The sequence below is a fragment of the Wolffia australiana genome, chromosome 1 (genome assembly GCF_029677425.1).
Source record: "Wolffia australiana isolate 7733 chromosome 1, ASM2967742v1".
NCBI lineage: Eukaryota > Viridiplantae > Streptophyta > Magnoliopsida > Alismatales > Araceae > Wolffia > Wolffia australiana.
In genome coordinates this window covers 3,441,001-3,465,000 of record NC_135835.1, presented here as the reverse complement: position 1 = coordinate 3,465,000, position 24,000 = coordinate 3,441,001, and the positions used below count along the sequence as shown (strand labels likewise).

The 24,000-nt window shown below is 41.3% G+C and overlaps 1 protein-coding gene and 1 long non-coding RNA gene across 2 annotated transcripts; one reads left to right on the top strand and one right to left on the bottom strand.

Annotated features, from left to right (window-relative positions):
- Nucleotides 1-20,550: 20,550 nt before the first annotated feature.
- On the bottom strand, nucleotides 20,551-21,587 carry LOC144713702 (uncharacterized). Its single transcript, XR_013584134.1, has 2 exons — nucleotides 20,928-21,587; nucleotides 20,551-20,842 (listed from the first exon to the last, which is right to left on the bottom strand). It is a non-coding gene; the product is annotated as an uncharacterized LOC144713702 (long non-coding RNA).
- A 1,153-nt stretch (nucleotides 21,588-22,740) lies between these two features.
- LOC144701961 (pathogenesis-related protein PR-1 type-like) lies at nucleotides 22,741-23,774 on the top strand. Its single transcript, XM_078573796.1, has 2 exons — nucleotides 22,741-22,976; nucleotides 23,321-23,774. The coding sequence occupies exons 1-2, from the start codon at nucleotides 22,831-22,833 to the stop codon at nucleotides 23,664-23,666; spliced, it is 492 nt and encodes a 163-aa protein (XP_078429922.1). The 5' UTR covers nucleotides 22,741-22,830; the 3' UTR covers nucleotides 23,667-23,774.
- Nucleotides 23,775-24,000: the final 226 nt, after the last annotated feature.

The window sequence follows — 24,000 nt, the reverse complement described above, 5'->3', positions numbered from 1 at the left end:
TTGCTTCTTTGAACTCCATGAAACAGCTTTTGAGGCAATGAGAAAAACTTATCCACTTATGCTCTTTCTTTCATCTCTATCTCCTGCCCAATCACTATCCACATATCATGTCACCTGAAGATTAGATGATCTGTCAAATAATAATCCATACTCTTTGGTTACACATATATATCTCATAATTAGTTTCACTGCTCCAAAATGATGATATATAAGGATAACTCAAAATTCTTGACACCAAACTCACGAATATCAAAATATATGGTCTTGTATTCGTCAAATACATTAAGCTCCCGACCATGCTTCTATAAATTGCTCATCCACAAAAGTCATACCATCATTCAAAGTCAATTTTTCTTTTGAATTTGGTAGTGCGTGGCTTGCATGACATCAAATATATAGTGATTCCAATCACCCATGATAGTGCATGGCTTGCATGGTATCATATTAATTTATTTAACATATCAGTCCCATACCTTTCTTGAGAAATAATTATTCCTTTTCTGTCTTGAAATAATTGAATACCAAGAAAATGTTGAAGTAAACTAGATCATGTTGGGTTCTAAAGGCCTAGATCTGGATGAAGAAATCAAGACATAGCAGAAGACTTTTGCGAAGTCGTACGACATCGATAAAACCATGAAATGAACTTACATTTCATGGTTGAAATGTAAGAGACAAGTCGAGCTGTTCAAGTGTGCAGCCTCTAGACGTATCCACACGATCCTCAGCATGTCGAATCTCCTCCTTCTTGTTGACGAGCTTCGTTCATTCTCCGCCGTTGTTGTTACGTCGTCCCAATCACATCAGGGATGGAGAGGGGAGTGGGGAGAAGGGAGAAGAAGGGGAAAGGTCCTTGAAAAATTCTGGCTTGGGTGAAGTTTTTTCAGGGCCTTCCCCTATTTTTCATAAAAACCCCCAAAACTTAAGTATATCTTTTGACGTCCAAAGACCATTTGCGTGTGACCCTCTAGGCCCATGTATCAGTCTAGTTAATGACTCCATTGGCCCAATAACCTTTATTTGACTTCCAAATTAATTAACTCTATCATCATATAGATTAATTAACGTCGGATTGGTTTAACCCAATCGATAGGTCGAGTCTCCAACATGTGGAGTGCCAAGTTACACCTCATGTTGTAGAAGATACAAAGGAGTGCGTATTGACTCACTCATGGAACATGTTCATCATCGGTTACTGTGCACATATAATCTCTCATCTACTTGACACTCCTTGGATGAATTAGGGTATGGTCAATTGTCAAACCCTAATAGGTCATCCGAGTTAGTCCTGATGCATTCGGAAGTCATCGGAGAACTCTACTCCGATATTTCACTACCTTGGCTAAGGACTTTATCGCATCGTCTTCCTTGAGCTATCACGTCTTCCTTGAGGGTGGACGATCCCATCTTGACCATTCAATTGTCTTCGTGAACATTCATGATTAGAGACTCGTTGGCCATAGTCAAAGTACAACCGTCCGTCCATAAGACGCCTTTGGTGTCTCAAGTCCAAGGACCACTTTCACAATCGTGACGTGAATCGACCTGATTGACAATTCGGTACAATACCATTCAGGGATTCATACAGATCAATTCAGTGAACTCTTTCCACTAAAGAGCACCCACTATCTATCCTTAGTGTCTCCACACTAATGGCTATGGGACCGACCATACTCATCATATCAGTGATGCTAGATAGTGCTATTATATCTGGATACTTCGACATCCTTCTTGCGTATCCTTTGAATATGAATGTTTAGAACACATGCTTAAAGACTAGTGATCTCCATATTACGATCTTATCATAATTTACTAAGTCCGATCATGTATTCATGGATCTCATTATAAGCATTTGATCAGCATAAAATTGGTGTGTAAAATATATCGTTGTTTTGGCTCTTAAACTTATGCAATAAAATTTATAATAGCCCTTAATCACTAAATGCTATGTATAGAGCAAGAAAGGGTTTGAACCATAAGGAGGCACTCTAAAAATTTCTATCCTATTTTAAATGAATTAATTACGGAATGAATTAATTTTGCATTTAATGGGCCTTAATTGTGTTCAATATTATTTTTTAATCAATCAAAATTATGCAAAAGCTTAATAGTGATCTTAGTATTTTCAATCAAAACACTCGAGATAAGATAATTTTTTATTCTTACATCAAATTTATTTGGATTACCTATATTCATATCAAGATGATTTATGATGACAATATTTATTTATTAAAATTGGGAATTATTAAGCAAGAAAGGGATTTTTAAAATTGGACTTGAAGATGGGTGAATTTTTGGATGAAATTTTGGATATAGGTTTTTTACGTATTGAATTGACTTTTTAAACAATCTATTTCTTGATCTAGAGAGAGAAAGTAGATGCATTAACCTAGAGACAAGAAGTAGAAGAATTTGGGGGAAAATGAATTAAAAATGAAATTCTACACTAATCTAAAGATCTAAGATGCAATATGAGAATAACATCAATGTAGAACTAAGAATTAAGAGTCAGATTTTGAATCAAAATCAAATTGTAATGCTAATCACCATTCAAATCAAATCAACATCAAGGGCATGTACATCTTGTCCATGCCTTGGCGTTTTAAAATTGCTAAAGAAGAAGTTCAAACAATGAAGAAGAAACTTAAAAATTTGAAGAATGATCCAAGATTTGTCGACTTCAGAAGCAACAATTGTGTCCTTCTTAGCCAATTTCTTGGGGGAGAGATTTCTCAGTGATTTTCCCCTTCTTCCCAACCTCTATTTCAAGATCCAAACGTATGGATCGTAAAGGGTAAAAAGACAAACCTATCCTCAAATTTTTGGCAAAATCAAACTACTAGATCTCAAGATATCTTCGTTTTAATTTCGCTTAATCTCAACCCTCCAATCATATTTTATCTCTCCTCCACGCAGGCGCCAGCCAGGCAAAAATGACGTTTTCCCATTCGCTGCCTTATTTTCTCTGCCCTCGTATCGCGCATTGCAACATTTCTGCATGCTGAAATGGCGCAATCATTGCTGACAAAAGAGAGATAGAGATACCTTTTGTATGGCTGAGAATGCGCCACGTTGCCCTACATCCCCTTCCTTTTAATAAAAAATAAAGGTAACTTTACGATTTATTAAATGCACGCGGAGTTGATTGCCGCATGCTATCAATGCACGCGGCTAATCGATTCCGCGTACGAGGAATATTCTCACTTTATAAATGCATGCGGAGATCGATTCTCTGCGTCCATTTACTACACAAAAAAAACAATAAAAAAGTACCTTTTCCTCGCCGCCCGTGCTAGTTAAGCTTTTCAAAATAATGATTTGCTCATTATGGCTTTGCTCATTGCGATGCCATAATGAGCCAATAAAGTATCATTTAACGCATCCAATCATTCGCCCGAATTTTTAGGCGAATGTCGTGAATGCCACGAAATTCATAAAAAAATCATTTGAAATACCAAATAAATCATAAAAATATTCTTTTTATTCTAAAAATTATATCTTGGCTATATAATGGTCAAAAAATTATAAAAAATATAGAAAAATGTACAGAAAAATTACTAAAACCCTTACCAACCTCTAGCCAAGTATTTTACACCCTGCAAAAAATAATTCTTCAATGCATTGAGGTTAAATGTCATGTTAAAAATACTAAAAAAATTAAAAACAGACATAAAATCATAATACAAGTCATTTATGTATAAAAACATGCAAATATGGCTAAAAAACACATATATGTAATGTAATATTCATCTATTTAACATTATAATTTGCGAATTATCAACATCACACGTGCAGTATAATGAATATGTTCTACTAATGAATATGGAATGAGATGTGGAATATTTGATTGGCTTCCCGACCATATATATTTCCATCAGATCAGTCATATCTTGAATTAGTGGACAAAAGAATAAGACGATCCCATATAAATCATATCATCAACATAAATACTCACAATTATAACATCACTTTTGCTCCTCTTGATGTGTAAGGTATGTTTATTTTCACTTCTCTGGAAACCATCGTTTATCAGAAAAACCGATTATAAGAAGCGATACCATTTTTGATGAGGAACACTTTTAGGATTGGAGTGAAAAGCCTAGATGTCAATGAGGAGAAAGGAAAGCATAAATTGAAGGAGTGAAATGGAGACAGTATGGTTCTATTCCTGATTCAGATAGAGATTCTGGATCAAGAGTGACTGGAATTGTTCCTAGCCCTAACATGAGTATCATCTCGTTCCATCAAACTATCATGGGTGACTGATGATGACATCAAATACGTAGTGATAAATTGAGTTTTTATGATTTATATTATTATTTATATGAAGAATATGCAAAAAAACTATCACTCATTGACGTGGAAAATGAAATTAATAATCAATTTTGTAATTGGTCTTAATTCATGGGGTTTAACAATTTATGAAGTAACCCCACTTCATTCTGAGAATCTGAGATAATAATGGGTACGACCACCGAACTACCTTTCATGTGTGATGATAAGATGATTTGATGTTCTGCTATGTGCCTAGCCTAACCTCCTTCAAACCCCCAAACAATCTAAAGCATTCCCAAGAGACTTCTGCTGCATGGGAAAGGTTGCTTAACACTCCTTCCCAAGAGTTGAGGCCGACATGCATTCAATCCAAGCATTGTTCTTAGTTGTGGATTTGACCGCGTGATAATTGATATAGAAGCCAGGTTGAGATCCTCACCAGTGCTGTTGAGCCATTTCTCTTGAGGAGGAAATGGAGTATTGAGGAGACTAAAATGATCAACATCAAAGTTAGCACTGGAAGATGATACATCTGAAGCAAAAAATGACAGCAGTTCTCTCTGACCTGTAGAGCGAATGGATGTAGCGGATGTGACGGCCTCTAGGACATCTCATTTTGAGATCAAACTTGAGGAAGTAGAAAAATAAAATAGTCGCATGCATTATGACATCAAGTAGCTCACAAACATCATAATGTCTCTAAAGGTAGAAGTGGTGAAACAACAAAAGGTGGAGGCATCCACTTCCAAACCCAATGGTAGAGAGGACCACTTGGCCATTCCAACCCAAAAACTTTTCATTAACATCTAGAAGGAAGATGACATCTCCAATTTCAATGATGATTTGCATCATCATTTCTATGGGCACTTCGGAGGATAGGAAGGTCCTGACTTCTAATTTTGACCTCAAAGGTGATGTTAAAGTCTAGTGGTGCCAATGTTTGGAGGATAGAGACTGGCCTTCGACCACATTTTAGGAGTTTGTATGAGATTGATGGGGGACCATCCAGCTTAGAAGACCCCGTCGAACCAGTTCATCAAGCGAGGGCACATGCCCAAGACCCAGCCTTTGGAGTACCCGGCCTCATCAACGGCCACTAAGGTTTGATGTTATCTTTACTTACGTTTTTTGTTTAGTAGGCCTTGTATGTCGTCCGCACATATGTTTGTACTTTTTTTTGTTCGCACATGTTTGGGGCCGCTGTACGGACCAACACATTTGTGCGTGTGTGAGCCCGAGTGTGGGCATGGTAATAGGTCTCTCTCTCTCCTATTAGGGGGCCCTAATTGCTTTAATTGGGCCTTCTCCCCTTTATTTCTAAGAAGGAAGGCCCATATTTGTCCCTATAAAAGTTGGGTCGCCCATAGGAGAGGGAAGAAGAAGAAAAGATTGAAGGAAATGCGATTTTTAAAAGATTTTCCTGCCTTTTTTAGTGTTTTATTGAGTTTTCGCCATATTAATGAAAATCCCATTGCAAAGTTAGGAGAGAGAAAAAACCCTTAAGCTCACTAAAAATTGCTGCCATCTTCGCCGGAAACCACCTGTCGCCCCCTTTTTGGGAGCTCCGACCGTCGCCTCCTGAGGCTGCCCAGTGCCGCCTGCGGCCGCCCAGCATCTTCTGAGGCTGCCCACTGCCACCTGCGGCAGCCGCAACCACCCCTAGCAACCTGCGGCTGCCTTAAAAGCTGCGTGCGGCCACCATAGCAACACACGGCTGCCACAGCAGCCGCCCGTGGCCGACGCATCATCCCATGGCCGCCGCAACCCTAGCAGGCACCATAGCCCGTCGCAGCCCAAGACCATTGCTGCCAAGCCAACCTGTCTATGACCGCTGCTTTCTTGTGTCACGCGTGATGCTGTCGCAGACGCATTCACAGCCGCGGCTGCCAGTCATTGCCACGGTGGCACCCGAGGTCATAATCACCATCATCAACCGCAGCTATGTGCCTCACCGCCTTGCTGCAGCCATGTTTCGCTGCCGCTGCGCTGCTGTGCCTTGCTGCCATCATAGACACACTTTTGCCACTGTGCCCATCTCTACAGCCACCGCCTCGCCTCACCAGAGGGCCTTGCCATCACGCACGTTGTTGTGCCTAGCCGCCTACCTGTGCCGCTGCGTCTAATTGCGCTGTCGCGCCTACTTGCTCCACCGCGCCTACTTGCATTATGATCATGCCTACGTGTTGCTCGCCTTCCACTACTACCGAATCAGACACCACCCAGGCCTATTGCTCTTGCTACGCTCATCAATTCCCTCTCGACATTATATTATTTCTTTTAGTGCCTCCGAATGTTTTCTCCACCGCCGGGGTTAGATTAGTGATAGATAGTATTAACGTCTTGAGGATAGGGATTTCAATCGGTACATCCTTGGTTGAGACCGTCGAGGGCGTGCACAAAAGCGGCAAATCCCGTACCACCACAGGTTTGGGCAGATCCCGCTACTAAACAAAATTCATTCTGAACCTGGTTCTGAAGATGATGCTAATCCTAGATCATCAGGAGCCTAATGTCATTTCCAGGTCACACTTACCGTAGCTGAATGGTCATGGTGTACATCGACGCCATATTTATACTTCTTAGTGATTTCATCGTTGCATCATCACTTGCATGACGTCCACATTAGTCATCTTCCCTACATGATATGACTGCCATTGCCATCCTTGTGTGTAACACGAGCCGTTTGATCTCGACGTCTGTCGTGTTACATCAAAGAAGTCAAAGGAATGTGTGTGTAGTGCAAACCTCCAAGACAGTTTGAGACGTGCTAGACAACCTCGAAATAATGGTGCTCCAAGGTGTTACATCTCTCCACTCATGTGGATCTTTGGCATGTCAAACTATATATTTTTTTTCAAGGGGCTCCCCCCTCTAGGCCTGGACCAAACTGGAGAGGAGGCACTACAAGGATTTGCAGACCACCTAGAAATCATGAAAGGCTTTGTCAACCTTAACACCTAGAAGAATAGGAAACTAGAAGGAAATTTTGGTAAATGGGGTGGTACCCACCCAGATCATCTAGAATCATCTTCGAGCTTTGCCAGCCATGGTCTGAAGAAGAAGTTTAAACCATATGATGACAAGGGAAGTTACAAGTGCAATATACCAACTTGGCAATGGTGACCCTAGATTGGGGGCACTAAATGGGGGTGCTTCTCTAGTGGAGGCCCACACCTTTTGCAAGATTACCTGCGAGGCGTGAGGGTGTCAACCATCATTAATCCAATGGTCATGCCTCCGGCCTTAATAGGCGTTGCTTGAAGTCCAACACAATGACGCTAAACCCCTTCAGTTCCTACTAGTGCTATAGAGGGGGACCCCAGTCCCCTATGATAGACTTGGTATCCTCCACATCAAGGTTCTCATCAACACCTGGACCACAATGGTTATGATCAACATGAGGGCAACGCTATGTTCTTCTGGGGTGGCCTGCCATTGTTGCGAATACCTTGACATATATGGGTGTGCATGGCTGCGGCTGCCTTCTGCCCTTGTGGCTTCATGCATGTGCAGATACCTTCGTGCTAGAAACGATGCATGCCCCTATGGTTGCCTTAAGACAGGCAGCTTATACTTGCAGCCTCTACTTCTTAATCCATTGTCTTTTTTTGAGTTTTATTATAAAGAAAATTCAAACACTATAATACCCCTAAAATGTAGAGATTACAATCATTGTCAAAATCATGCATAATTCATTCTAAATTTGTGAGCAATTGGAAATTTTGTATAATATGTGAATTATTGCATGGGACAACAATCATGCATAGCATCGACCCAAGAATCATCTGTATTGAAGCCCACAGAGGAAGCAAACAGCTGGTTGGTGAGGGGACTCCGATGGGGGAATAAAGGATTATGATGAAAAAGGGGTCAGAAGGAATGTGAAGGTGGTGGAGCTGCGATGGGTGTGGGCATTGATGATGGTGGCTCCGATTACAAGCAGTTAGGGGCTAGGTGGTATTCCCCTCATTAGGAGGGTGGTAGTTGCACCTGTTGAGAAGAACATGTTGACGAAGCCTTTAAGAGAAATTGAATTCTTAAAAGAGAATTCACGATTGATATAGAATGCTAGTTTTGGATTTTAGAGACTCATCGAGACAAAAAATGAGAGGAGAGGGAGAAGATGGGAATATCGATTGTGATCCCTGCATTTGCAATTCTGACATCATGCCTAAAGGTACACCAACATCGTGTGAACATAACAAGAAGAACAAGAAGGAGAGATATAGAACATGGAGAAGAGAGAGAGAAAGAAGATAGAGAAAAAGAGAGAATAATTTCTATTTTGACTACTATTCAAAAGGGTACAAAGGATTGGAATTTATAGGCATCATTATGTAGATCTCCATGGTGTTAAGGCGTAATGGTCAACAACTGTCATTACGGTACAATGGGCTATAGATGCCCATTCTGATGGGGCTACAGATGACTGTTGTACTTCTGTTTTGAACGTTCCTTTTACTGGGGAACATGCTCATTAACTATTGGTTCTTCATTAAGTGATCTCTAATTCGTAGGTTTCCTATTTCCTTTTATTATATTTCTTATGTATTGGAAATGGGGCACATGTCCTTTATTTATTTTCTGATATGTTAAGTGTTCTCCTATTGGTTGGCATTGATTTTTCTCCTGTTTGATCGAGACTTGCTCTGGATCCGAAGCCTTAACTTGGCCCGGATTGGCTCTAGGCCTGAAGCTGTCATTTGAGTCAAGGATCATACCATGGTTCTTCAACATGTGCCTACATGCACATGAACGCGTGCTTATGCTGGAGTCACTTGGTTGTTTTTGTGGCCACCATGCGTGGATGAGGTGAAGGATGTAGTGGTGGCTGCGGTGGCATCCATTTTTCAGTGACACTGGTATGAGTCAAATACCTTAGGCTGCAAATCAGACTTTGGTACTCCATGGGGTCAAGGGAAGGGATGTGCCTTCAACAATAAATTTCTGTCTTGCTTCAAGAGGCGTGTGGAATATGTTGCAATTCATCATCCCACTCTTCTATAGAATCTTCATAGGATAACCTTTCAGACTCAGTTTTATCTGCCCATCCAACTGAATCATTTCTATGCCCTAGTAAGAGTTGAGCAATCCCAAGTCACTCATCTCAAACATGTCCATCATCTCGCCCTTGAACTCCTGGATGTGACAGCTGTCTGACCTGGTCATGATCGAGTCATCAATGTAAAATTCCACGAGCAATTGCGAGTCAGCTGCAATCTTCATGTAGAATGCGTGCTCCTAGTCATTCTTGGTAAAACCAAGGGAAATAAGAAAGTTATCCAGCTTGGTATACCATGCTCGTGGTGCTTGTCTTAGGCCATACAAGGCCTTCTTCTACTTCAGAACTATATGCTCTGTGCCCCTTCTTATGAACCCTCGGGTTGCTTCACATACACTTCTTCGTGTATCTCTCCATTGTGAAAGGTTGACTTGACATTGAGATGATGCAAGTCCTATCCTTCTTGTGCTTCTAGAGCCATAAGACACATACGGTGTTAATTTTCACCACTAACACAAAGGCATCCTCGAAGTCGACTCCAAGCTTCTAGACATAGCCCTTCACAACCAGTCTGGCCATGTGTCTCACCACTTCTCCTTGTGAGTTCTTCGTAAGCTTGAAAACCCACTTAAGAACAATTGTCTTGCAACCTTTAGGTGGATTTACCAGCTCCCATGTCCGATTCTTCTCAATGGAATCCATCTTCTCCTTCATGGCACATCTTCAAACCTCCTACTTGGAAGCTTCTAGGAAATTTTATGGCTCCCCCTCTATCACTAAGCACTCTTCTTCATAAATGTGAATTTTCTCGGTGTCTTCATAAACTCGTCGTAAACTTCTGAACATTTTGGGTGAGCTCTATTTAGTAGTGAGAAGAGAATCTAATTCCCATGGAATATAGCTCACTTCATGCGGAGGTGATGCAACATCAGCTTCCTCCACCAGCGATATCTCATCCACCTGACCATCACAATCATCAATTAACACAAGAAAATCATGAGAGAGAGGGGTACCTTGCCTCTTATTCACTTCAGGGACATCCAATTCCCAATTGGCATCTTCTTCAAAGATGATGTCTCTACTCACTTGCACCTTTTCACTAATAGAGTCATAACAGAGATAAGCTTTAGACCCAATTTCATACCCAATGAAGACCATAGGCTTGCTTTGGTCATCCAACTTGCTCAAATGCCTTACTAGCACATTCACATGAGATAGGAAGCCAAAAACTCTAAGGTGTGCAACCTTAGGCTTTGACCTCGTCCAAACTTCATATGGTGTAGCTCACTCTAGGCTTCTAGTTGGAGCACAATTCATGAGGTACACAGTAGTGCTCATTGCCTCTCCACATAGTTCCTTGGATAAGCATCTCCCATTCAACATAGATTGCACCACAAACATAATAGTCCGATTCTTTCTCTCAACGATACCATTCTGGTGCGGAGAATATGGGGCCGCCAATTATCTCTTTATCCCATGCTTGCCACAATAAGCTGTCAACTTTGCTGAAGCAAACTTTCCACCTTGATCAGTCTTGAGAACTTTGACTTTTACATTCTTCTCACCTTCTACGATATCCTTAAACTTTGTGAAAGCACCAAGAGATTCAGATTTCTTCTTCATCAAGGCAACATAAGGGAGTCAACTAAATGATTGAAATATATGTGGCCGGCAAGCCAATCACACATTCCACATCTTGTTCCATGTTCATTAATATAATATATTCATTATAGTGCACGTGTAATGCTTATAATGAAGTCCATGAATACATGATTGGACTTAGTGAATTATGATGAGATTGTAATACGGAGATCACTTGTCTTTAAGCATATGTTCTAAACATTCCTATTCAAATAACACGCAAGATGGACATCGAAGTATCCGAATAAAATAACACTATTTAGACTCACTAATATGATGAGTATGTCCGTTCCCGTAGCCATTAATGTGAGACTCTAAGGATAAATAGTGGGTGCTCTTTAGTGGAAAGAGTTCACTGAATCGATCCGTATGAATCCCTGAATGATATTATACCAAAGTGTCAATCAGGTTGATTCACATCACAGTTGTGTAAGTGGTCCTTAGACTTGAGACACCAAAGACATTTTGTGGACGGAAGGTTGTACTTTGACTGACCTGCATGTCCCTAATCATGCGATTCAAAATAGTCTTAGTTTGGGTGCACCAAGAGGTTCACACAAATGATTGACCCACAGTAAAAGAGGTGACAGCTCAAGGAAAACAATGCGATGAAGTCCTTGGCCAAGGCAATGAAATATCAGAGAAGGGTTTTCCGATGATTTCCAAACACATTGGTACTAATTTGGATGACTGATTAGGGTTTGACTATTGACCATACCCTAAGTTGTCTCAGGAGCGTCAAGTGGATGAGGGATTATGTGTACACGGTAACCGATGATGAACAGGTTGCATGAGTGAGTCGATACAAACTCCTTTGTATCTTCTAGAGCACGAGGTCTAGCTTGGCACCCCATGTGTTGAAAATTCAACCTAACAATTGGGTTAAATCCATTTGACGTTAATTAATCTATATGATGACATAGTTAATTCAATTGGAAGGCCAGTAAAGGTTGTTGGGCCACTAGAGTCGTTCACTAGATTGATACATGGGCCTAGAGGGTCAAACCCAAATGGTCTTTGCAAGTCGAAAGATATACTAAAGTTTTGGGGATTTTATAAAAAAATACCCACTTAGTATAAGTAGGGGAAGACGCTGAAAGAATTTCACCCAGGCCAGAATTCTTCAAGGACCTTCTTCTTCTTCTCCCCTCTGCCCATGACTCCTCTTCATTCCCGATGCAATCGGGATGACATAAGAATGACGATGGAGAATAAATGAGGCTCGTCAATGAGAAGGAGGAGATCCAACGTATCAAGGACTGTATGGATACACCTAGAGGCTGCACACTTGAGCAGCTCGACTCATCTCGTTTTGGGATCTAAGAAATCACGAATGTGATTCTTGCATAGGAACTTCATTTAATGATTTTATCGATGCTGTTCGATTCTATTTAAGTCTTCCGCTATGGAATGTTTTGATTTCTTCATCCAGATCTAGGCCACAAGAATCCAACACTAAAATCATCAACAATCAACATAAAATAATAATTACCACTCCGTGTCGACGAAATGATTGGACCACATAAGTCAATGTGCAACAACTCAAGTAGTGAATGAGTTAGCTGCCAACCATGCGACTAACCGCTTTCCATATTTGCTAGCAAGCTCTCCTGGGTGTTCTGCCAACCATCCATCCACACCAACACGAGCAACAACAAATGATTGAGAAATTTGGAAAGGGATCATGAGCGACAACCCTTGTTTTGAAGGGTACACTACAAGTTTCGTGATATCTTAGAAAAACTAGATGTAGACAGGGGTTTATAGAGGGGAATGATTATTTATAAAAAATGAGCAGATACATAGAGAAAATGAATATATGATATCAGAATCGATGGAAAAAGTAATTTGGAGCTTAAATGGTTGCATTTAATAATTGTTTTTGAATAACAAGGCGTGTGGATAAAAGTTAAGATAGAGAAAGAGATGATTTTGAGAGGTAGAGTAAATGATGAGACGGAGGGGGAAGTGAAGAAATGATGGTGATAATGGGATTAAAATTTGGAATTTCAAATGGTTGAGTAGGATGAAACGGTAGGGAAATAAACAAGAGACATCGAGAAAGTTATATAGAGAAATAGGGGATTCTATTGAGAGAAAGAGGTCAAAATGGAGGGGTAGACAAGGAAATTGAAGAAGCAGTGAAGGAAATGATGGGCATGAAGGGGGAAATGGATCGACAAGAATAGGTAAGTGCGGACTTAAGTTACTTCCACCTTCATTATTTTCTTTTGATCCTTCGAGAACATTCTCAAGTATGGATCTTTTTATTGTTTATGAGGACCAGATATTTGCCAATGCAAATTAGAGAAGAGGTCGAATCATTGCATTAAAAAACTTACATTATGCAGGTTGAAAAATCTGAATCTTGGAGACCCTAGTTGTTCTAGCTAGCCTCTGCCAGAAACACCCATAATGGGGATAAAATACTGAAAGAGAGTTTATGCACACTAGGTAATTACTAACTATTTATTTTACATTTTCTTTTCCATTTTCTCAATGGTTGAGGCTTCTCCTTTAAAATTTGATACTTTGCTTGTAGTAAGTAACTGAGGGCTTAATGGTTGGATCAGGAAATGTACTAGACTCATGTGATTTATCTTTTGAAATATAAAAACAAGATTGGATCCCCATTTAATTCCTATAAAGTTATGCACAAAAGAAACTATAAATAATCATCAATGATAAAACTAATTGACTGTAATTAAGTGAACTAGAATCATCTGAAAATGTCCATAATGTCTATAAAATGAAATGCATTAGTGTTACATGAATATTTAGTTGATCTAGGTAATAATATAAAAAATGTATTTTATGTGATTTTCCACTCGTATAAATTCTATGGAGATATCAATTTATTTATAGTGTTATCAGATATCAAATGCATATATTGATGGGGGACCATCCAGCTTCGAAGACCCCATCGAACCAGTTCGTCGAGCGAGGCCTCACGCGCGAGACCCAACCTTCAGAGTACCTAGCCTCGCCAACGGGCCACAAAGGTTTGACGTTATCTTTCCTTATATTTTCATTATTTAGTAGGCCTTGTATGTCGGCCACGTATGTGTTTGTTTATTCGCACGTGGCTGGACCGCTGTATGGACCTACACATTTGCGTGTGTGTTAGCATATGTGTGGGTGTGTTAGTGTGCCTATATCTCCTATTCAGGGGCCCTAATTACTTTTAATTGGGCCTTCTCCCCTTTATTTCTAAGGGGGAAGGCTCATATTTACCCCTATTAAAGATGGGGACCGCCCATAGGAAAAGAGGAGAGAAGAAAGATTAAAAAAATGTGATTTTTTAAAGGATTTTCCTGATTTTTTATTTTTTTAATTATCATCATATTTATAAAAATGCCACTATGAAGTTAGGAGAGAGAAAAGAAACCCTAGAGTTTGCCGGTAACTGCTGCTGAGTTCGCTGGAAACCGCCGCCGTCGCCGCCGCTTTTGTCCGAGCTCCGGCTGCCATTTGTGAGGCTGTCGAGTGCCGCTTGTAATCGCCCAGCGCCGCCCGCGGCTGCCCAACGCAACCATTGTCCGCCTAGCGACACCAGTGACCACCCTGCGTTGCCACCACGGCCGCCTAGCACTGCCACTGCGGCTGCCCAGACAGGCCACGACCGCCACAGGCAGCCCTCGACTACCCCAAGTCTGCCCACGCCGCTCGTGGCCGCCCAGGCTGCCCTAGGCTGCCAAGGCGCCCCATGCCGCTTGCTATCGCCCGCGGCCGTTGCAGCAACACACGGCCGCTTCAGATGCCCGTGACTGCCAGTCGCCTGCCACCACCGCCGTTGTGTCCCGCCATCGCCGTCACGGCCGCCAGGTGTCTGCCGCCGCCATGCCTTGCCATCGCTGCTATGGCCGCTAGCCATCTGCCGCTGCGCCCTAACGCCACCGCGCCCTACCGCCGTCACCGTGCCCTACCACTACCATCACACCCAGCCGTCACCATGCCCGTCATTGCACCCGAAGCTACACTTTGCTACCGTGCTCGTGGCTATAGCCATCAGCGCGCCTCGACGCCGCACCCATTGCTGCGGTGCCTTGCCATCGCGCTCGTCATCATGCCTAGTTGCCTACTTGTGTCATCGCGCCTTTTGCGCCACGGCACGTACTTGCACCGTCATGCCTCCTTGCGCCGCCACACCTCCTTGCGTTGCCGTGCCTACTTGCGCTGCCACGCTTACTTGTGCCGCCACGCCTACATACGCCACCACGTCTACTAGCGCCGCCACACCTACTTGTGCCGCCACGCCTACTTGCGCCAACATGCACCACCGAACCTACCTGCGTGTGTGAGCCCGAGTGTGGGCATGGTAATAGGTCTCTCTCTCTCCTATTAGGGGGCCCTAATTGCTTTAATTGGGCCTTCTCCCCTTTATTTCTAAGAAGGAAGGCCCATATTTGTCCCTATAAAAGTTGGGTCGCCCATAGGAGAGGGAAGAAGAAGAAAAGATTGAAGGAAATGCGATTTTTAAAAGATTTTCCTGCCTTTTTTAGTGTTTTATTGAGTTTTCGCCATATTAATGAAAATCCCATTGCAAAGTTAGGAGAGAGAAAAAACCCTTAAGTCCACTAAAAATTGCTGCCGTCTTCGCCGAAAATCACCACTATCGCCCCCTTTTTGGGAGCTCTGGCCGCCTCCTCCCGAGGCTGCATAGTGCCTTTCGAGGTTGCCCACCATTGCACGCGGCTGCCCACCGTCGCCTGTGGCTGCCATAGCAGCGCCCGCAGCGGCTGTAGTGGCCCCTGGACACCGCGGCCGCCGCTGCCTTCTACGGTAGCCACAGTCACCCGTAGCAATCCACGTCTGCCACAGCCGTAGCTTGCTGCCACCGTAGGAACCTGTGGTGGCCACAGCAGCTGCCCGTAGCTGATGCATCATCCCTGAACTGTCGCAACCCTAGCGGGCGCCACAACCCGTCACAAGCCTCTACCATTTCTGCCAGGCGTTCCTGTCCACGATCGCCACTTCCTTGTGCTGCCCGTGCCAATGTCGCGACCGCATTCACAGCCGCGGCTGCCAGCCACTAACGTAGTGGCACTCGAGGTCATAACCGCCATCGTCAACTGTGGCTACGTGCCTCGCCGCCTTGCTGCAGCCATGTCTTGCCGCCACTGCACTGCCGTGACTTGCTGCCACCATAGTCGCACTTTCACCATCGTGCCTATCGCTACAGCCACCGCCTCGCCTCATTGTGGTGCCTTGCCATCACGCCCGTCAACGTGCCTAGCAGCCTACCTGCGCCGTTGAACCTACTTGCACCGTCGCGCCTACTTGCACCTACTAATCCTTGTACGCTCATCAATTCTCTCTTGGCCTTATCTAACCTGCATAGTGCCTTTCGAGGTTGCTCATCAATCCTATCTTCCAAAGCAACTCCTGTGTCCTTCATGGCCAAATTCTTGGGGAGAGCTTCAAAAAGTAAATTTTGCCCTTTTCCAGACCTCTATTTAAAGATCCAACCATCTGGATTGTTTTAGGGGGAAAAGACAAACATGCCCTCAAAATTTCAGCTCAATCCAACTGCTAGATCTCAATATATCGCAAATTTACTGGCGTTTAATCATGGCCGTTGAATCGTTTAATTATTTAAGAAGAACAGATTTTTCCTATTGGCTGACGACTCTTTTTCCTTGTTTTCGCCGCCTTGGATCTCATTCTAACACGTGTTTGAGCGTTTCCACAGGCCCAATCATTGAAAAAACAATGTTCCATTTAAATGGTTGAGAAGACGCCACGCCGCCCTATATTATTAAAAAAAACAGAAAAGGACAAAATAAGGCGAGCTTACCATATATTTTTTAATACATTCATCGTCGATTTCCACGTGCATTTAATGCATGCGGCAAATCGACGTCGCAGGTATTAAATATAACAGACGTCCTGTTATTAATATAATTACACGTGTGTCGGTTAGCCCGTGCATTAAATGCACACAGCTAACCGATTTCATGTGCAAAGATTATATAATATTCTTGTTTCATAAATGCACATGGAGATCGATTCTCCGCGTGCATTTATTGCATGAAAAAGCTAAAAGACGTACCTTTCCTTTCTCGCCGACCGCGCCACCCTTATTCTTTTCGATATAATGATTTGCTCATTATGACATCGTGATTTGCGATGCCATAATGAGCCAATAATGCTCTCTCTCTCTATCATTATTATTTATAAAAATGTATCCACTTATTTGCCCCAGTTTCAGGCAAATGACGTGGATGCCAAGTGATATATATATGAATATATTATAAAATGCTTTCTAAAATGCCAAATAAATAAAATAAATAGATTCTTTAAATTAAAAATCATTTCTTCGCTAAATAATTGTCAGAAAATTATAAAAAAATATGGAAAATTACGGAAAATTAATAAAACCTTTACCAACCTTTAGCCAAGTATTCTAAGCCCTGTAAAATATTTATTTAATGCAAAGAGGTCAATTAGCATGTAAAAAAGTACTAAAAATTCATAATAATAATAAAATCAAGGTGTAATTATTTATCTCCATTTATATATGATAACGTGCAAATATGGTGATTAAAAAACATAAATGTAATGTAATATTTATCAATTAAACATGATAATTTTCAAGTTATCAATATCTCTTGAGGCCAGATATTAGAACATCTCATAAAAGTCTCAATCAATGAATAATTTATTTGTGGATTAGAGTCTGCACAACTTGATCATCATTGATGTTACTTTAAAGCATTGTAAAGATTCCATTTTCACTTCACTTGCACAAAACGTAGTCTTACTGTCAATCATGGCATTAATGTACAATTGGACATCCAAAATAGATTGTGCATGTGACCCTTGAGGCATGTGTACTATTCTAATTAATAACTTTAATATCGCAATTACCTTTCATGGTCAACCTTAATTAATATACCATTTGTAATGTATAGATTAAATACTGATAGCTATTTACAACATTTATAGGTTAAGTTTCCAATATTTGAGGTGCCAAGAAGTATTTCTATAATGAATTAGGATATGCATAAGTTTCAAGCCCTAATATGGCATTCTAGTAAGTACTGATGGGTAAAAAATCATTGAAAAATACTTTAGTATTTTAATTATTTGGGATAACGATTTCCTAACATCATCTTCCTGAATGAATATCCCATTTTATGCTAGGGAGATGATCCAATATTCATATACTTGTTCCTGCATCTTCTCTAAGATCATTTGGATTCCAGTTATATGAGGTCATAGGTTATAGTTCAAACACAACCTTCCATCCAAAACATTATTTTGGTGATGCAAGTATAAAGATAGTCATGATTGATAGTTAGGGCAATACCATTCCAAAATTCGTACGAATCAATCCAATAAATTCTGTCCCTTGATAGACCTAGTATATGTACTTAATTTCTCCTATTATATAAACTACTTAGTCATTATATGTGTGCAATCAGAGAGTGCTACTTTATCCACATTGTTTCCTGTATTTCTTGAGTTTGCTATGAGTAGGGATGTCTAGAATATTTTTTGAAAGACTAATTATCTAAATGCAATGTTCACATCATAATGAGAATATTTTTAGATAAAAAACCCACCAATGGTCACACTAAGCCATTATTATTAGATATAAAAAACAGATAATATTATTAGATAAAAATTAATATAGGAGCGAAAAATTGGACTTTTTAAAATATAAGATCGATTCATAGTCTGAGCGTTTAATGCATCAACACAATTTTCACATATGAAAAAATTAAGCTTTGAAAATTGTGTGAAGAAATTTTGGTATATTGCATGCTAAATTTTGGAGACAAAAATTTATTTTTGCACTAATAGTTTTAAAATAATTAGGTTTTATCAAGTTGGGTTCTATGGCCTTGGTGCTCATTTTCGACCAAAGTTAGAAAGCATAAGAGACGTGGATGGGCTCTCCTGCTGTTGTGAATCAACTTGATCCTGACAGAATATTATGATCTTGGTGAGTTTTCTTTCCTTTACGTTTACGTCTACATCATCCATCGATTTACGTCCATCCATCTCCGTCCACCCAATCACATTCATCCATACATGTCATCCATCTTTTTACTCATCATTCAAAGTCAACTTCGCCCAATTATATACATGAAACAGGACTTTTAGATTTTCCTTTCTTATCATCCTTTTCACCTGTCAGCATTTACTATTTTACAAAATATCTCATTGATCTGATTATGACCTCCAAAAGGTATTCAATCCCCATTATCCATTCCTTACGGAAACGGCGTTTGGTCATTACTAACTATTATATCAATAAATATGCAAACAAGAAGATTAAACTGTCAATTCATAGAACTGTCAGTGACCCTTCAGTCTAGTTGATCATCCCTCAGTTTATCATCCCTATCGTCATATTAGCAGAGTATAAAATTCTCTCCATGTTTATAAACACTTGTCTTCTACTGAAGGCTTTAAAATTCCGACCAAACCTGTTTGAATTCCAGAATTGTAACCTATACTAATTCTTTCAATTCATTAATTTTGTGAATTACAAAATATCTACAACTTGCCATTTCTAGACTTGGTGCACAAAATATCCGGACTGTTTTAGCCCTCCGAAGTTGTCAAGATTTTTTAGTCCTAACTGGGCGAGAGTTTTAACGGCGGAGAAAAATCCCATTCATTTTGAATTAAGGCTCTGCTTTTTGTCAGACCATCTCATTTTCCCCCTAATATCCAAAGATCCTAAGGATACGCACTGGAAATAACGTTAAAATAACCCGTTCCAAACAGGAAATAACGCTAGTGTAGAGACTCAATGAACGATATTCTACAAAATTAAATACCTTGCGTTGCGTCGTTCGGTGGAGTTATTATTTGAATATAAGTAAAGGCCCGACAGGAAGAAACCTTTACTTGCAATACCTTTTTTGTGTACATATAGACATTCTTGCTGTCGAAAGAATTATTAGAACAAAAGTCTGTATTATGCATAGTGCACAAATTAAGATGATACATCTGACATAGTATGCCAAATTATTATCATGCAATGTTTTAGAAAATAAATGCACTGGCCAAAAAAACCAACACAGTATTTCTCTCTGAGACATTATTTAACTCGGATTTATCCTAATTCTCCTGGAATAGTAATTTCTGATTATCAACTTAGATGGATAACGGGATATACTATTAGAATAATACCGGGGATCCAGCTCTTTCGATCGGTACACTCAAAAACAAGGATCGACAAAATAATCACATACGCTCCAAAAAAGTAACAATGCCGATTAGACGAATAAATATTAGCGACCACCTTGGTCTATGTTTCAAAAAGAATCAAGCGATGTGATTACGTCCTACGGCATCATGCCAAGATGACGAGTAGAAATGGGGAAACGAATAGGGACGGAAAGGAAGAAACTCTTTCTTAAGAAATCTAATAGGTTTCAGGACATCCTGCACTGCACGAAATTTCCGCCCTTTAAACTGGACATAACTATCCCCAACGAGTTTCAAATTCTTTTCGACGTAACTTATCGGTACTAGTAATTCTCATTAATGCAGCGCCTTTGTCCCTGCATGAAGCAACCTTTGTTTCTCTCATGCATATGTGGCGAGAGAGCGCGAGGGAGAAAGACACACACGGACACAGAATGACATAAAAAAATAGAGAGAGGGGTGACTGATCCATGCGAAATAAGCATCCCATTTGACAATCAATTTTCCGGATATACATAAGAAACCATCCCGGACACGGTAACTTATGTACATAAAAGAATCAACGCTGACTGATTACCACCGAGTTAAGTCAAGGTGTGGTAATCTTCTGCCTGTTTTTCGCGCGGTGTTAAGAAAATACGAACAGCCCCTTCCCAGAATACCAGACGCGAGCAGGCAGTCCTTGCCATCCCCCCCCTAGCGCCGTGTCCTCCGCCAAATATGCATAAAACCTTCATCCCACGGATGTCCCAGCACCTGGGTGAGCAGTGTAAAAAGGTCAGCAGAGAATGTATCCTACATTACGCTGAAACTTCACGCAAAAGGAATAACGAGGCACGACCGAAGACAACGAAATAGAGCAGAAATCACGACGATTACTCCGAGCGCTAGGCTGCATTCTCGAGTTAATAATAACAGTGGCTTAGGATTCAGACAGCATGAGATGGCAAAACCATGGCCCACTAACTGCCGGTTGGCCTCGTGACTAGCTATTTTGACGAAATCTCTAAACCCAATCTTTAGCGCCAATGGCGCGAAGAAAATATCTGAGAAAAAATAATTTGGCACGAGGTCAACCAGTTAGATCGGGAAGGCGGCGCGAACTCTCCTGCAGTCGTCGGTTGCTTTTTTCCGAGGGAGCTGAAGACTTCGTCCAAGCCAAGAGGCCAGCCCCACTGCTTCATTACTAGTTTGTTAAACGCCACCAGCAGATCAAAAGTTAAACACTCTTAATTTTTATTTATCAACTTGCCAAAGAAACGGTTTGTTAATTCATTCGGAATCATCCCAGGCGGCTGAGAACTTGATATTTATCTTTTACGCGTCATCTATGAATTTTATATTTATCTTTGCGGTGCCCCTATATTCGCAGAAGCCACTCTTTTAATGAAACGTGGATTAGACGATTCTCTCAGTTGATTACGCCCGAGCACTAATTCATCCAAAAGGCCCGAAAGAATAAATCCAATACTGCATTATCCTCCCAGCCATCAGTACGAGTTTTCGTTTATTGGACGCATTTTGACAACGGCTGCCCCGTGGAATATCGGTTTGGTTTGGTTTTGCAATATCGGTTTGGGCAATAAAAAAATTGTTGTTTGGTTTTGCAATATCATGCCAATGTTAATGAATAAGCAGTCCGAATCATCCCTGGCGGCGTAGCAAACTTCCCTGTACTCGCAAGTAGCTTTTCTGGAGTGAGATGAAGACTTCGTCCAAGCCGACGAGGGACCAGGCATACAGCATCATTATTGGTTTCTTAAACAGTACCAGCTCGTAAAATATTGACAGGCTTAATTTTGTTTATCAACTTGCTAAAGAGTGGGTGTGTTTGTTGATTTCTGCCCCCATTTACACGTCATTATAAATTTTATATTTACATTTGCGCTGGCCTACATTTGGAGAAGACATCCCATAATGAAACGAAGATGAGACGATTTTCTCAGTTGACTAAGCCCCTGGAATAATTCATCCAAAATGCCCGAGAGAAAATCTAATATTGTATTTATCTCTCAAATCTGAAGTACGAGTTTTCCTTTTATGGAGGCATTTTGACAACGGTTGCTCCGTGGAATATCGATTCTCGAAAGCTTGGTCTCACAAACTTGGCACTAAAAGAACTTTTTTTCTGGCTTTATTTACACGTCTTCTATTAATTTTGAATATTCTCGCTGCTCCAACATTTTTAGGAGGCATTCCTTTCATGAAAACTAAAACTCTATGTTGCACGCGGATTCAAAATATTTTCTCAGTTTAATAAGGTGGCGGCATGATTCATCCAAGTTGGCCCAAACACTATTCTAATACTGTATTGTCCTCACGCCTCATGTGTAATTCTAATATAGGGATGTCCTATTGTTGACAGCTTTGGCTCAACCATAAGGCGATAAAACAAAATTTGGTTTGGCAACAACATGCCAAGGCTAATAAATAAGCAATCGGAATCAGCCCTGGCGGCTAAGAACAACTCGTATTTTATATAAGCAATCGGAATCAGCCCTGGCGGCTAAGAACAACTCGTATTTTATATAAGCAATCGGAATCAGCCCTGGCGGCTAAGAACAACTCGTATTTTATTCTAACAGCATCTCCATGCAACCTGGTTCCCCAAAGAATTCGGTGTCTTAACTAGTATAAAAACTTCCCCTCCGCTGCCCACAAAACCATCAAGGAGCCTCTCCCCCCTTGAATAGAGCTATATCACAGCCAAGATCTAGCATACCTCTTAGACGCAGGGCCAGAAAATGGCACCTCGTCGTCTCCCCCTTGCACTGGTCGCTTGTGTCCTTGCGTTTGCCGCTGCATGCTCGGTCCAAGCGCAAAACACCCCTCAGGACTACTTGGCTGCCCACAACGCTGCTCGAGCGGCCGTAGGAGTGGGACCAATGGTGTGGGATGTGAGAATGAGCCTTGCATGACCACGTCCAGTGGTCGTGCGGGAACTGCTCTAACGTGGGCCACGTTAGAGCATGTTCTGCGGTTATGCAGAAAGTTCTGCATAACTGCCGAACGTGAATTACTGGCCAAACGTGGCCAGTAACTGTTTTCTCTCTCTCCCTCTCTCCTTTGAGTTTTTCCCTATAAATAGGGACTTTATTCTCTTGTTTAAAGAGAAGAAGTTTTTTACCTCTTCAACGAGTTATTTCCCTTTTTGATCCTGTTGTCCCCTGGGTTGCTGTGGTGATCACGCTGACAACGTCTAGGAGATCGTCGTCTCTCCGGCGCAGTTCTGACATGGGATGCTCAGGTCACGGCATACGCCCAAAACTACGCTAACCAGAGACGTGTCGACTGCAGACTTATCCATTCCACAAGCAACTACGGCGAGAACCTCTTCTGGGGTTCCGGGAAGGAATGGACTGCAAGAGAGGCAGTGCAATCCTGGGTGAACGAACGCAAGGACTACAATTATGCGACAAATACCTGCACACCGGGAAGGGTCTGCGGTCACTACACGCAGGTGGTCTGGCGTAACTCTGTGAGGCTCGGCTGTGCCCGCGTCAAGTGCAACAGCGGAGCCATTCTTATCACCTGCAACTACAGTCCCCGCGGCAACTACATCGGCCAACGACCTTTCTAGGCGCCTATTTTCAGCTACTTGGTTGTTGTGTATGCGAAATAACTGCAGGAACAGCCCCAGCTTTCATGGGTTCAAGAATAAATGGTGGGACTTAAATTTTAGAATAAATTACATGTCGTGAGTTCAGAATTTTAAAATGTTTGAACAATGATCTAACACAAACATGAAATCATAAGTAGTGACACGACAAAACTCAAATTTAGGGTAATATTTTGGCTCTGATTTTTGAGTTATTAAATAAAAGTAAATAAAAATTTACTTGTAAAAGAATCTGAATAGTAAGTGATGCTCAAACTCCATTTCCGTAAGGAACGGATAATGGGGATTGAATACC

Coding starts and splice junctions, on each gene's coding strand:
- LOC144701961 (XM_078573796.1), top strand. CDS start 22,831: ATGGCACCTCGTCGTCTCCCCCTTGCACTGGTCGCTTGTGTCCTTGCG. Junction 22,977..23,320: donor GTAGGAGTGGGACCAATGGT/GTGGGATGTGAG, acceptor CGCAGTTCTGAC/ATGGGATGCTCAGGTCACGG.